General features: G+C 42.9%; 1 protein-coding gene across 1 annotated transcript in view; it reads right to left on the bottom strand.

Annotated features, from left to right (window-relative positions):
• Window positions 1-11,460, bottom strand: part of ARHGAP10 (Rho GTPase activating protein 10) — a 144,869-nt gene extending 133,409 nt beyond the window's left edge. The window contains exon 1 of the mRNA XM_040064972.2: window positions 11,244-11,460. Within this exon, the coding sequence (XP_039920906.1) occupies window positions 11,244-11,397 (154 nt within the window). The 5' untranslated portion in view covers window positions 11,398-11,460. The remainder of the gene's footprint in view (window positions 1-11,243) is intronic.
• Window positions 11,461-15,436: the final 3,976 nt, after the last annotated feature.

Raw genomic sequence — 15,436 nt, 5'->3', positions numbered from 1 at the left:
GTTCCACTGGAAGAAATCTTTCTCTGTACCAGAGAGAAGCGGTGGAGGAGGCACTAGCGGATTAATTGCCCATGTGGTCCACCTGCTTCCCCCGTCCAAGAAAAACTGCTATATTTCCTGCCAAACATCTTAGTTCCTAATTCCAGTTTTAAATGCATCAATGGTAATTATGCCAAGCTAATTTCCAAGAGGGCATTAAAGCCAGCTTCCTTCTAAACACTTTCATTTTAAGAACAACAACAACAACAAAAATTACAAGAGGAAAAAAAGCCCTCCTCAATGTAGCAAGCTTTGCAACAAATTTACCAACCCAAAGGGGACTTCAGTACATCCATGAAGTGTTATAGCAAGGTTGGCATACCTGCTTTTCTTCACATCTGCTTGCTTTTTATAAAGGAAGGTGAATGATGAAATGCTATAAACCTTAGAAAATCCCAAGTGCTGACTGAAATTTCCACTGGATTATCCTGCATGGCAAGGGCAGAACAGCCGCTTTCTGAGCTCATACTGCCACGCCCTCTGTACCGAGATGTCCAACACATGACTGCAGGAGAATATGGAACATCCTCCTCTCCGATTCTATATCAATCTAATTTACTTGAAGAGGATAAAAACAGTTTATAACTACTACTCAATTCAAATAATGACTACAGAAAAAGAGCAGTGGGTGCAGCCTCCCCTAATGCAGAAAGGACTCAATACACAGCATTTCTTTGTGATGTTTCAATATTCATTAAATGCTTAACAGATAAATAACCCTAAATTTGAAGCAATATAGATTAAATAGTGATGGAAAGAAAGATATAAACAGGTGAAGGGTTTGCCCAAAGCTGCTCATAAAGTCACTTCTCTAGACACAGCTCGCTCTTTCATTCATACAATTAAATGATTCATGACTATGAAAAGAGAACTCACTTTGCGGACATGACACTATAGAAAGATCCTCAAGACTGACAGCAACCTATTTGCAGCAATTTTAAAAAAAAGAAAGCACCCTATATATACAAATTAAGTTGCACCAAAATATAAGGTATTTCTGTAAATTAATAAAGAGGAATTCATACTTAAGACACTTTCTAATTACAGATATATTAAAGTGAGTAATGGAGGCAGGAAGGAAAATGGAATTTCCAGGTAAGCAAAGGCAAATAATCATTTCTGCTGAGTCTCAAAGCTACATTTTCCAAATAAAATTTGCATCTTGGATATCACATACTACATTATATTTGTAGACACACAACAAAACCTTCTATTAGTTTGTGTGTGATTGACATTTTCTCACAGATCTTCAGTCTGCTTGTTTTCAGGTCTCAGCCATCTCAAAGGGCATTTCTAGTCATCAATACCCTCACCGGTTGCACTACTTAGCTCACTATGTTCCAATCTCCTTCAGTTTTGCTACATGCAAAGTCCACGCCTCAGCAAAGTTCATCTAAACAGAGTGCGATGACATTCAAGGATGCAACACAAACATTTCTTTAGTTCATTATACTAACTACACAAAAACTTGAGCTGCGTGTCTGGAGCTTAGAACTATTCCTTCACAAAGCATTGCAAACAGCTGCAGTGAGAGGAGAGACACAGGTGGCAACAAATTTCCATGCTTGACTAGCTAGTTCCCTACACCTCAGGATGGCAGCCTTCCCCCTGAGGTACAGCCCTACAGAACCTCATCAGACAAGCAGTAATGGTGTTGGAAAACACGTAGATATGTTTTGTGAAAGAAAACAAAAATACCCATGGGAGAGAGGAGCATTCTTTTCGGCATAAGATTCTTCCACTTCTCGTGTTGGTTTTGGCTGGGAAAGAGTAAGTTTTCTTCATAGTGGCTGGTATGGGGCTGAATTTTGGATTTGTGCTGAACACAGTGACAAGTAATAGGGATGTTTTTGGTATTGCTGAGCAAAGCTTACACAGAGCCAAAGCCTTTTCTAGTTTTTGCATAGCCATGACTGGGAGTGCATGGGAAGTTAGGACAAGAACCAGCTGGGACAGGTGACCCCAACTGACTGAAGGGATATTACACGGAATATGCTGAGTTGGAATGGACCCACAAAGATCACTGAGTCCAACTTCTGACCCTGCACAGCACCATCCCCAAGTGTCACACCACATGCCCAAGAGTATTGTCCAAATGCTTCTTGAACTCCGTCAGTCGGCGCTGTGAACACTTTCCCGGGGAGCCAATTCCAGTGCCCAACCACCCTCTGGGGAAAGAACTTTTTCCTGATATCCAAGCTAAACCTCCCCTGACACAAGTTCAGGCCATTCCCTTGGGTACTGTCACCACACAGAAGATATCAGTGTCTGCCCCTCCTCTTCCCCTCATGAGGAACTCCTAACTGCAATGAGGTCTCTCCTCAGTCTCCTCTTCTCCAGGCTGATCAAACCAAGTGACTTCAGCTGCTCCTCACATGGCTTCCCCTCAAGGCCCTTCACCATCCCCATAGCCCTCCTTTGGATGTTGTTCAATGGTTTAATATCTTGGTTCTACTGTGGCCCCCAAAACTGTCCCCAGCACTGGAGGTGAGGCCGCCCCAGCTCAGAGCAGAGGGGACAATCCCCTCCCTTGCCCAGCTCGCCATGCTGTCCCTGGTGCCCCCAGGACAGGGATGGCCCTCCTGGCTGCCAGGGCACTGCTGGCTCACATTTAACTCTCCATGGACCAGGACCCCCAGGGCCCTTTGCCCAGCGCTGCTCTCCAGCCTCTCATTCCCCACTCTGTCCATACAGCCAGGGCTGCCCAATCCCAGGTGCAGAATCTGGCACTTTCCCTGGCTGAATTTCACGTGGTTGGTGATTTGCCCAGCACTCTATTTTGTCAAGGTCTTTCCGCAGGGCCTCCCTGCCTTCAGAGAGTCAACAGCTCCTCCCAGTTTTGTGTGAGTCTTGTGTAGAATCCCTTCCAGTCCTGCATCCAAGTTGTTAATGAAGATGTTAGGCTTAAGGTGGAGCCCTGCAGAACCCCACTAGTGACACGTCTCCAATCCACCCCCTTCACTGCAACCCTTTGTGCCTGACCCGTGAGCCCGCTGCTCACCCAGTGCATGGTCTGTTTATCCAGCCTGCGCAGAAGGATCCTGCGAGAGACAATGTCCAAAGCTGTACTGAAATCCAAAATGTTTACATCAGCTGGCTTCCCTTGATCAACTAGGTATGTTACCCTGTCATAAAAGGAAATCAGGTTTGATATGCAGAAATTTCTATACCTATGGTGTCATGTTCCATATAAAAAGAGGGGAGAAGAAGGAGGAAGTAGGAGAATGTTTGGAGTAACAGCATTTGTCTTTCCAAATAACCCTTATATATGATTGGGCCCTGCTCTCCTGGAAATGACTGAACACCCACCTGTCCATGGGAAGAGGCGAATAATTCCTTGTTTTGCCTCATTTATGTGTGGCTTTTGCTTTTCCTGTTGAACTCTCTTGATCTCAACCCAGAAGTTTTCTAGCTTTTACCCTTCCAATCACACTGGCTAGGAGAGTGAGCCAGTGGCTGCGTGGGTCTCAGTTGTTAACTGGGGTTAAGCCATAAGTGTCCAAATATTAAAAAAAAAAAAAAGGCAATAATTCCAGGTAGTTTGATTTCTTTTAGCAAAGATGCCGAATCCCCTGGAACAAGGGAACAGTTCAAAGAGGTACAACAGAAATTTGAAACTGTGCATTTTGAAATGACTGAAAGCATAAAATGAAGCACAATACAAGAACAGTAATATTACCACAGAGCAAGTGTTTGAGAGCAGACTGGACAAAGTCAGCTTTGTTCCCAAAAAGCTTGCAGGCTGAGGACTTGAAGAGAAAGAAGCTTTGGAGAAACAGTCCTTTGTCAGTCAGTCCAAGCCTGCCCAACAGAGAGTGCTTATAACCTGGGATTTTAAGAGGAGAAAGGTATGGACAAGTTACACTGCTTTGCTCTCAGAGCACTGATGTGTTCCAAAGGCTGACACTACACAGCACTCACAGTCTGTCAATCCACATAAACTGCAAGCTCAGCCCCACAACAGATTCCTAAGAGATGGAACCCATTGTCAAAATGGTATTTTGACAAGTTTGTATCAGGTCCTCCGTGACCTGGCAGCATGCCCCCTCCACCTGTTTGCAAGACAGCAGGATTTCTTTTGAAGAAGCACATTCTAAGCAATTATATTTTTATGTAAAACTGCCACATGTTTCCATTTTTTTTTTCCAACACGCCTAGATTCAAATATTATTATTTTTCAAGGCAAGCAACTCTAATGACTGATTAAAATAACAGATTAAAAACCAAACAAACAAAAATAGGATGCTCTCTCTGCCTGGGAAAACATGCCAATTTTTGAGATTTGAGATTACAATCTGATTTTTCTTAAGGCTTAAACACTTAATGTATGACAAACCTCATAATTCTCAATATTAATTCATTCATTATTTCTAAGCCCCATGCACCAGCCTAATGGAGGAACACGTTTCAAAGCTAAAAGCCATTCATCAGCAATAAAATGGTGAGACCCTATTCCTGGACACCACACACACTACAATGTCCTTCAAGGCCCAGCTCTGGTACAAAGCCCTGCTCAGTTTCATCCTGGATACTCAATTTTCCCTGCCAAATTAAACAAAGCATTGTTTTTCCTCTTCAAGGACATGCAGTCCCAACCAGCCAGGTGCACATACAAAAGCTGACAAGGACCCAGGGAAGTTGTAACAACCAGATCTACTGAGAGACAACGCTCCTCTCTGACCTACCTATTGAGCCAATAACATTCTCCTGCCCAGTCCTCTCATTTAAAGAGGCAACAACAGAAGGTCTATTCAAAGGTCTGGGCTGTAGTAAAAACACAATCTGTCTAATAACACTTATTTTCCATCCCTGCAGATTATTTTTCCCCTCACGCTGCTCCTCTCCCACAAAGGACGAGCATAGCATGAATGATTTACAGGAACTTCTGATTTGGCCTTGGCCTGTGATGGCCACATAGCTTCTGAGGGCCTGGATGTTTTCTCTCTATTTTTATCCTGAAAGATGAGCAAACACACAGGATGGAAAAGAACAACAAAGGGAAGAAACAAAAACAGAGCAGAAGGAGTAAAAGATAAAGAACATTGTATCTGCAGGAAGCTCCATCCGTAGTTACAAGCAGATATGGAAAACCAACATGACATTGAGATTGTCTGTCATAAATATCTGTTTAGAAAAAGAGTTGGAGGGTAGTGTAAACCAGGCCACACACTTCCCTTTCCAGTACCTTATTTCCCAGTGAGACACCAAAATATGTGCTTTGGACTGAAGGCACACATTTATCCCAGATGTATAATATGGGGCTTCATAAATTACTGCCCTCTCTCCATCAAAGTCACACCCAGAGGAAAACAACCTCCACAGGAGCTGTTGGGATGGAGTACAAGTGCCTGCTTCAACCCATTGCAAAACCGATGGCTGAGTTTAAATTTGGCAAGGTAGATGGGTTTGACTTAGCAACGATGCAGATTTTGGGTGCTGATTAAGATTGACAACTACAGTGGGTGGCAGTAACCACCAGCAGAGAGATGTTACATTCCCTGAACGGTAGTTTCTTAAACTATTCTGCCAATATGTGCCCAAGTTTATTTGATCATATATTTTACATTCATCAGATAGTCCAGAAAGCATTCAAGTGCTCCAAGTGTCTTAATTAGCCAACTCAGAAACTTGAAGATTTATAAAAGATAACTGAAACACTGAGCATATTGTAACATCCTGAGGACAACTGTCATAGAACAGTAAATATGGTATTGAAACTCAGAAAAGTGGCATTAGATACAAAAGGAAGCCCCATCAGACATAAGCAAATCATAAAAATTATCTCAAGATGATAAGCCACAACCAAAAATTATATCGAAAAGCCACATATCAAAACATTAAGCATATTGCCAAGATTCACACTCTGTGAACTCTCTCTCTAAAACAGCCAAGCCCCTGGTTTTTAGGTTAATGTGCTAAGTATTGCAGTAGTGACTGAAGTTGGCATTGTAAAACAAAAGCACTACAGTCAATATAAACTTTATACATTCATTGTGTAACGTTACAAAACAGCTGGGAAAGGGAAGACAGGTACTGGGATGTAGCTGTTCAGCGCCATTCCAAACACATTTCCACATGCTCCCCGCGTAAAGCAAGAGCAGAGCACCCAGCCTGTTTGCTACTTCCCTAAAGAAGAAGAAAAAAAAAAAAAAAAAAAATCACAATAGCACTCTCCTTCCTGCCCCTTTGGAAAAACATCTGTGCCAGGCAGAAAGATGTTCTGCCTCAATAAAACTCACCAAGTTATTTTAGACTTGAGAAGTGTTATCAGTGTCATAAGGTCAGCTTGCTAAAATTTGCACCATTTTTCTCAATACAGAGCTGGCAAGCACAGGATAATTTTAGGAGCAGCATACACCTACCGCCTTAGCAGTGGGCCCATTTTTCTTAATTGCAAGCAGGTGTTGGCACTTGACAGCCTGTAGGGCAAATCCACACTTTTTTACAACTCCTTAAGATAGACTGAGATTCCATATAATCCTAATATTACGTTTCTAAAAGCCTTGTCATTAAAAAAAAAAAAAAAAAAAAAAAAAAAAGGAAGAAGGATAAAAACCTTCTCAACATGATTTACTAGACAACTTCTCTAAAAATTATACACTTATTTCTGTTGGTTTTGTCCTAAAGACTGGCAATTACACTTCAGTGATGCTCTCTTTAATGAACATTCACACATTTTATCTAAAGCTGAAAATGACACATTTTCCCCAAACGATTAAAAGACAAAATCACTTCATTTAATGACAGTTTGTCACAGCTCTCAGAATTAAGAAAACCCATATAAATTCGTGAAAATTTCACGTTTTCTGATATCACAGATGTTCAGTAGCACAATGCTCTGCTTAAAAAAAAAAAAAAAAAAAAAAAAAGTAGTGGAATATCTACAGGACAAAGACAGTAAGGGAGCTAGTTAGTAATTCAAGCTGAAGAGATGAGATTCAAGCTGACAAACTGGCATCCTCCACAGAATGAGCCTGACACTTTTTATAGCTACTGACACAGTAACGAATGCTCTACTTGGGGTGGAGCTAAACAAAATGCTCTTTAGAGTACTTTCCTAAATATGAGCATTTCCCTGGTCCTTGTACAGAAGCAACTTTATCTACAAGGAGAAGAGGAGAAGAAAAAAAAAAAAAAAAAAAAAAAAAAAAAAAAAGGTTGTCATAGTTAATTAGGCCCCAGCTGTGGCAATTATCTTGAAGGGAAGGGACAAGCAACATTTTATTATGATATTATCAGCAGCTCTTTCTTAAGGGAAATCTCTATTAGATGGGTCCCAAAGCACCTGTTTGCCTTAGTTTTCTAAGGAGGTCAATAATAGAAACACTTCCCACAGAAAGCTGGGTTTTTTTAAAGGTACATGCACAGCTCAGTAGTCTTTGCAATACTGCCCTTGAAATAATTTTTTGCTAACATGGCCCTAGAAGAGTATATTTCAAATGTAAATCTCAGAGCATTCACATACAACATTGATTTGCTTATGGTTATCACATCTAAAGCATGCCTTACAATAGATTGAGTTAGTGACTGAAAAATAAAATAGCTTTCTAAAATGCTAAATGTAAAGACTTATTAATTCAGAGGTCTCACTGAATTCAAGGCAAAATAACCAAATATAGAGCCCTAACTAATCACAGTTGACTTAGGAAACTTTGCACACAAGTTCAACTAAGACTCTTTTGCAATATTCTCCCCTTCCCCATTAAGTAAGAATGGCATTAAGTTTTTACTCAGTCTTTGGAGTCTACCTAAATCTTTAGCGAATGCCCATTTCTTGTCTAGATGTTATTAATAAGCCCTATATTAGTGGTGTTATCTTACTTCTTTGACATGTAATGTCAGTAGAACATTTTTGTTGCAAAAAAACACAAAAAATTCTAAGAGTTTGAAAGCTGGCACACATTACACATGGTTTCATAACTGCAGATTATATTAAGGAAAGCTTTAAAAAATAGACAATCAGTGCTTAAGAAAAAAATGCACCACAGCTCAAGTGGTCTGAGAGGTTTTTTGTGGTATTATTATGTGGATTACCACAGCTTTTACATTTACATCATAATACATACACCAGGTCAGGCCAAAATCTAACCTAGACCAGAGTCTGGAAGATCAGCCACCACCACAGACCAAGAGAACTGGCCAAGAAAAAGAATATGGGTTTGGACAACTCAGATATCAAACTGAGGCTTGGGACTGGATTAGGACCTTCAGTCATCTTTGTTGAAAAGAATACTCATCAGCAACTCTGTATATTCCACATTTAACTGTCAAAAAAAAGGAAGAGCCACCTATTGTTTATTCATCCTTCCAATACTTAACTTGAACTAGACAACTTGGTGATTCAAAACCTTACACAGGAAACAGACATCTTTGAGTCACTCTCGTTTATCTCTCTATCACACTCTTGAAACTACTGAAACTTTAAAGATACACTTGAGGTACGCTTTCCTCTGGAAATTCAACAATTTAAAAATGCAAATTCTTTTGTTGTTGTTGTTCTCTTTTTTAAGCAGAGTAGTCCTGTACTCAAAAAACCCAATTCTTACAAGTTTTAGGTGAACAATACAAATCCATACAATTGAGGAGACAAACGGAAAGGAGCCAGTGAGAGGATCCACATCATGTTACTGTTGTGCCCTGCAAGACACTGATGGTTCCTATGAATTAGAGGGACTGGTAGCAGTATCTGCTTTCACCTGTCAAGATGCAACCCAGTGCAGGCAGCATCAAAGCCACTCACAAGGCTGTCTGTCAGGCAGGAAGTGGGATCTATTCAATTGCACCAGTTATTCACACCTAAAGAATCTCCATAGCGTTTGCTGCCAGCTTTATAAGTGAAATAAGGAAATTGCTAAAGGAGAGAAATGCTGGAGGTGTCTATTGCAGTCCCAGAAATTACATATTTCCTACAAATTCAAGAACAATAGTGCACCTACTGCATTTTACACTTCACACACGACTCAGAGTAGCTTTTCACACACACATATCAATTACACCAGGTTGAAAATCTCATGTTTTACTTGGCTCTAGAAACAAGGAAATATTTTAACTATTATTAAGATGACATTTTTTTGTTCAAAAAACTGAAATAATTTTCTAAAACTGATCAGCAACTGGTTTAAGAGGCAGACATCTAAGCTCACTACACCCTGCTTTATTATCACATTCTCAAAATTGCAGCGAGACTATCTTTGCGCAGAAAATGCAGTTTGGACACAAATGAATAGACCATTGTGTCTAGATCACTTTTGAAGCTTGGTTTTTGGAACAAACACTGATCCCGTCTGGTTTCCTGACAGCAAATGAATCAGGTTCCTCAAAGAATTTAGATGATAATGTTTTATTCTGAAAACACAAAGAGGACTAATGCCCTAACCACTGGGGGTTTTAGTGGGTTTTAACTTCTTGTGCTTCCTCTGGTTCAATTTGTCTTTAAATGTCTGTTGCACAGTGGCACTCCTTTACCAGTACCAGAGGAGAGCAAGTCAGTTTCAAAGCTGTCACTCAGAGCACTCTAAAGAGGAGAGACAACCACAGAAACCCAAAATGTGGAAGGAAGGGTCTACCCTGTTTGTACTTTCCAAAGAAAGTATGTTTGTTACTGCTGAAGATGTTTGTTAGAACAAGGTACAGCTACTAAACTCAAGAACAAACTTACTGACTGTCATCTCAGAAAGGAAGGCAGTGCTTAGACCGGAACACCAGGCAGGATCTCCGATACCTTCTCTAAATATTCCTCATGGGCTAGCCCTAAGTATTTCATTGAGCACTCTCAGGCCAGGTGGTTCTGGCCAGCACACTTGGCTTTCACCACACACAGCAAAGCCCCCTGAGCACTGCACACAAAGCCAATTTGTCAGCATGGGATTCTGGTGTGCTGCAGACAGCATGCTCATTTGAGTTAGGGCTTTCCTCACCACAGCCAGCTCCACACTCACAAATTAAGTTCTGTATACATTACCATACATGAGCAACCGAGGGTTTGGGGCAGTTGCCAAAATACTGTCTAGATGCTTGAGGAAGAGAAGTGCAATGATTTCCCTCTACTGTTCTTATGCAATTTTTGGGACACTTTTTTACTTTACACTCCAAGTTAACATGATTTATGCTGACACTTCAAGTCACAGATTTTGAATAATCCTCTAAGATCACAATTTGCAGTAACAGAATGTTAACTGGCCCAAGAATAACAGTTACAGACAAGTGAAATTTGATATGGCATTTTCCACCAGAGACAAAAACAGAAAACAATGTTTCTTTATTTACAGAAATGAGTTAATTCTGGTTTTAAAAACTTCACCATATCCAGGCAGTTACACTGATCAAACCACTGGCCAAACCCCTATCAGTTTAATGGAAACATCCTGACAACATGGTTTCCTGGCCTCAGAAGTTTACCATACCAGAGGTGCTGTACACTTCCGAGAAGTGCCAGAGCACAGTGTTAGTGGTTTATTTGAATGATTGGTATAGCAAACCATCCTACTAAATATTTAGGTGAGTACACAACAGCGTCTTAAGTTAAATAGAAAAAATACATTGGCACAATACTACACTAAGAACATGCATGAACACGGTCATTCAGGGCAAAAAACGTGATTCCCACATAAAACACATTATAGCTAACTATATACACTACATATAGACTCAGCAAGTAAACGCAAAATTAACAAAGAACTATCACATTTCAAGAGGCCAAAGGCATAGAACCGGTAATCAGCGCTGTCAGCACTAAACTAAGTCTGCTAATTCCTGAACACGCTTGTTTTGACAGAGGTATTTTCCAGCAGCCTCCCCACAGGCACGACACGGTTGTGGCCAGGTAGGGGAGTCACAGCCGCTCAGCTCGCAGCGCACCGGCAACACCTGGGACCGAGCCCTGCAGGCGGATTTCGCACGGCAGCCGGGGCTGCTCCGGGCTCGGCACCGCCGAACACAGAATCCAGGCCCGGCCCGGGAACCGGGCAGATGCAACAGGAGTCACCGGCTGCGCTGCCACCGCCTCTATCCCTTGTTCCCCCTCCAGCGGAGAAGGGCTGGAGAAGACCTGCGTCTCCAAGCGGCTGATGGAGAAGCCAAGGGAGAGGCTGGAGAACGCCAGTGCAAAGCTCTGTACCACAAAGGCGAGCGCCGCCGCCTCAAAGGCGAAAGCTCCCGGCGCCGGGCAGCCGCCCCCGCAGCTCCCCCCGCTCCTCGCCACTCACTCTTGGTCGCGGCGATCAGGTTCTTCCCATCCTTCAGCAACTCCTTGATAAACTTATTGGTCTTCTCCAGCTCGGCCTCGTGGGCTCTCACCCGCTCCCTGAACCAGGGGCTGTCCAGGTAGCAGTCGCTGAACTCCAGGGGCTGCAGCCCCATGGCTGCCACAGCCGCCGCCGCGCCGGGGCTCGGCTCCCCGCGAACCGCAGCACCGCCGCCCTCCGCAGCCGCGGCCACAAAGACGGAGCGACGTTCCCCCCGCGCAGGGCTGGGCGCAGGCACACACAGCCGAGCCCGGCGGAGCCGCCCTCCCGGCAGCCCCGCCGGGACACGCCCGAGCGGGGCGGGCAGAGCCCGGGCCCGCCCCTTACGAGCTGCCCGCGGCGGCGGCGGCACCGGCGGCGGGCGGGGCGCTGGGACGGGCCGGTGCGCCCGGTCCCGGGCAAGGCAGCTCAGCTGAGGCGCTGCGGGCGTCCCCGAGCGGAGAGCGTGGGCAGGTACCAGAGAGAGCCCTCTGCTCCGCAGTGACGATGAAAAGTGAGAGGTGGAAAATCACTAACTGGAGGGGCAAGTGCAGGATTCTGCACCCGGGACGGGTGTGTGTATAGCCTGGGGAACGGGAGAGCAGTGCTGGGCAAAGGGCCCTGGGGGTCCTGGTCCATGAAAGCTGAATGTGAACCAGCAGTGCCCTGGCAGCCAGGAGGGCCGTCCCTGTCCTGGGGGCACCAGGGACAGCATGGCGAGCCGGGCAAGGGAGGGGATTGTCCCCTCTGCTCTGAGCTGGGGCGGCCTCACCGCCAGTGCTGGGGGCAGTTTTAGGGGCCACAGTATAAAAACTATATTAAGCTACTAGGGAGCATCGATAGGAGGGCTATGGGGATGGTGAAGGGCCTTGAGGGGAAGCCGTGTGAGGAGCAGCTGAAGTCACTCGGTCTGTTCAGCCTGGAGGGGGCTGGTGAGAGACCTCATTGCGGTCTTCAGCTTGTTAGTGTGGGGAAGAGGAGGGGCAGGCACTGATCTCTGTGGTACCCGGTGACAGGACTGGAGAAAATGGCACGAAACTGAGTCATAGGTGGTTTAGGTTGTGTATCAGGAAAAGGTTTTTCACCCAGAGGATGGTTGGGCGCTTGAACAGGCATCACAGGGAAGTGGTCACAACCTCAGACCTAACAGAGCTCAAGAAGCATTTTGACAGTGCTCTCAGGCACACGCTGGGATTCTTGAGATTTCCTGTTGGGACAGAGCTGGACTCAATGATTCTGATGGGTCCCTTCCAACGCAGCATCATCTATGGTTCTATGACTGTACCAGCTATTGGGCTCCCTGCACTTCATGGAAACCTCTGTGAGCTTTAGGAAGGGACTGAGCAGGCTCTCAGAGGGAGGATGCACAGAGCAGCAAATGTGCTGCTAGATCCAAAATTGGCAGTGGTGGTTGTTGTCTGCCAGCTGATAAAGCTGGTGTTGCTCACCCCGTCCCACTTGTGTCTGCACATGAAATACTCAGTAAACAGATACAGACTCACCTTTCATTCTTTATTCAATAAACTACTACAGTCACGTGAACAAGAACTGCAGCAAGAGCAAGACCTTGAGAAGGCCACTCAACGCTGAATTGTTTCAGTTAAGAATGTTAGGAAACTCGTGAGGTAAACAGAAATGGCTTATAGTTATATTTGTATTTATAATTTAGCTATAATTCATCAATTGTTTGACAGTAGTGCAATTCAGAATGCTTTTGTGGGATTTTCTCAGATAATTGGGGGGTATATATATATTTTAGTCATGACTGTCTACTTTGGGAGTCAATTCAATCTATTTTTCTTCTGTATTCTGGCAAATTGCGCGTTAGTTCCCTCTCCATGTGAAGCAATGATCTTTGGTATTAATTACATGTATTATTGCAAAGCCTTAACTGCACGTCTGAGATGAAGATAACTGGTGGTGTAACTACCAAGCTTTTTCCCTATGACCCTATGCACTGACCTGCAAAAGTCAAGTATGGAAATAGGTGGGCACTTTACAAATCTCATTTTTAATTTCTCCTGTTCATAGAGCTGTTTATTGAGTGATACTCAATTCTGCAGACATTTTTAATACCTATCCACTTCAGAGCCTGCTTCAGAAACCAGACTGAAGATGTGTCTTACCCATCTGGCAGCAATCAGGGTGCTCAAGTGAGTAAACACAGAATTTCATGATCAAAGGCCAAGATAATGTCCTCATTGTTCATGTAGATAAGGATGATAAGGAAGCACAATTATGTAAAGACAGGGGCAGGGAGAAGGGGCTTGAGATGATGGCTCATGAGTAAGTGTAGTTTCTGAAAGTAATCTGAAAATGAGTATGGCCTCCCCAAATGAGATGCAGCCTAAACGTGCTGATGATTGGCCTGAAATCACAGCAGACCAGGAGGGGCTATTGAGAGCTGATCCTGGACGTTCAGTTTTTCAGCCAAGTGTTCCACCTACTAGATCATATTATCTGCTGATACTTTTTTTCTAATACTACTTCTCTGAGAAGTTCCTATTCTATTCAAAAATCAGTTTTAAAATAATTTTAAAAAATCTTAAACAAATAACAAACAATCCTTAGCTCTATTTAGATTAGTGGAGCAGCATTTCAAGAAGAGGTATGCCTCCTATGGATAGTTTGTTTACTTTGTTCTGTAGTTGTCTTCAGCATTAAAGTTAGAATAATATTTTTCATGGCTGTTTTTAGTTATTTTAATTTCCCTATTAGAATTCCACTAGAGTGTTGTAACGTTGTGGGGTCCCCTGCTTCGTTTGTGGAGTTGCTTGCACTATTTTTTTTTTTTTTTAATTGAATGTTTATCTTAGTCCTGGGGATTTTTAGCTGGCAAAAAACCCCACCAGGTCTGAAATTCAGATCTGTACTACCATGACAGGCCCATCAGGGGAAATCGGTCCACTTGCCTCAATCATGTGAAGTAAAAATGTGTTCCTTTCTAGTTGCAGTTAAAAAGAGCCATCAGTCCAACAACAACAACAACAACAAACCACTTTTTTTCCCAGAATAAAGAGAGTCAACTTCTATTTACATAATAAAACAAGAAAGCAAATTCAGTACTAAAATTATATTCTTCACTGTTTACCCAGTTAAACAAGACAACATACTGGATTACTACCACCACAGTTATTAAATATACGTTTTCCTAAACTTGACCCACCAGTTGAAAATATTGTCACACTCTGAAACAGCAGAATTGTGATTTAAAACAAAAGATGGAACGCTGAGGAGAAATAATAACCTGTTAATTTATGCACAACAATTACCTATCTAATGAGCAATAAAAGGAGTTGCCCTTTTACCACTAATTAAGGCTCAAAGTGGCTTTATATCAGAAAAATCTCTGCTTTTCTGCCACTCCCTATTCAATGTCATTAACTTTTACAGCCTTCTTGTAGCCTCTTTTAAGAGCCTATGACATAGATTGACTATGTGAAGCTGTAGCAATATCCTGTCCATAAACAGTGCATTTATCTTTGCTTTGGTTATTTTCCTTTGACATACACTGTAAGTGGTTTCAGGAAATACCCTCTTCAAGTCATTTTATACAACAGGCACACACCAGCATATCATATGTTTTGTTCCATCTTACCTTCCTTATGTTCTTTTCAGATCACCATTCTGATTTTTAGGAAAGATGATATTCTGATGTGTGGCTGATTGTGTGTCCAGGCTGCAAGTTAAGGAGGGACAGGTTATAAATTAGTGAATTTAACTTTCAGTTTTACTGACGTTTTGTTGAAGAGCATTGATATCAGCTCCCACCACTTCCAGCACACAGCTGTGTTGTTAAAAGCATCATCAGCAATAGCACCCTTCCAAGGAATTATGATTTTTTTGTATTGTCTAAGTACTTTTACTTCTGTTAGTCCTGTCATGGGTTTAACAGAGGGTTTAGAGAGTTTCCATTTTGCTTGTGACTGTGTCATCACGGTTGGCTTCCAAATCTTAGGGGTCTGATGCATATGTGAGATAGCTCGAGGCTGCATGCTCCCTTCTCCTGTCATCCATCAGCAGCTCACATCTACAAACATACTGGTCTGCAACCACCCACGATGCAGACCAACATTATTTAACCTACTGTCAACCATTTTGATGATTATTATGGCAATCACTTGTATCTCTGATGGGCATTCCTTTCTGGCACTCCTTCACAGCACAAGCTTTAC

Source organism: Hirundo rustica, chromosome 5 (genome assembly GCF_015227805.2).
Source record: "Hirundo rustica isolate bHirRus1 chromosome 5, bHirRus1.pri.v3, whole genome shotgun sequence".
Lineage (NCBI taxonomy): Eukaryota > Metazoa > Chordata > Aves > Passeriformes > Hirundinidae > Hirundo > Hirundo rustica.
Note: the sequence above shows the minus strand (reverse complement) of the source record. Positions and strands in the feature narration are given on the sequence as shown.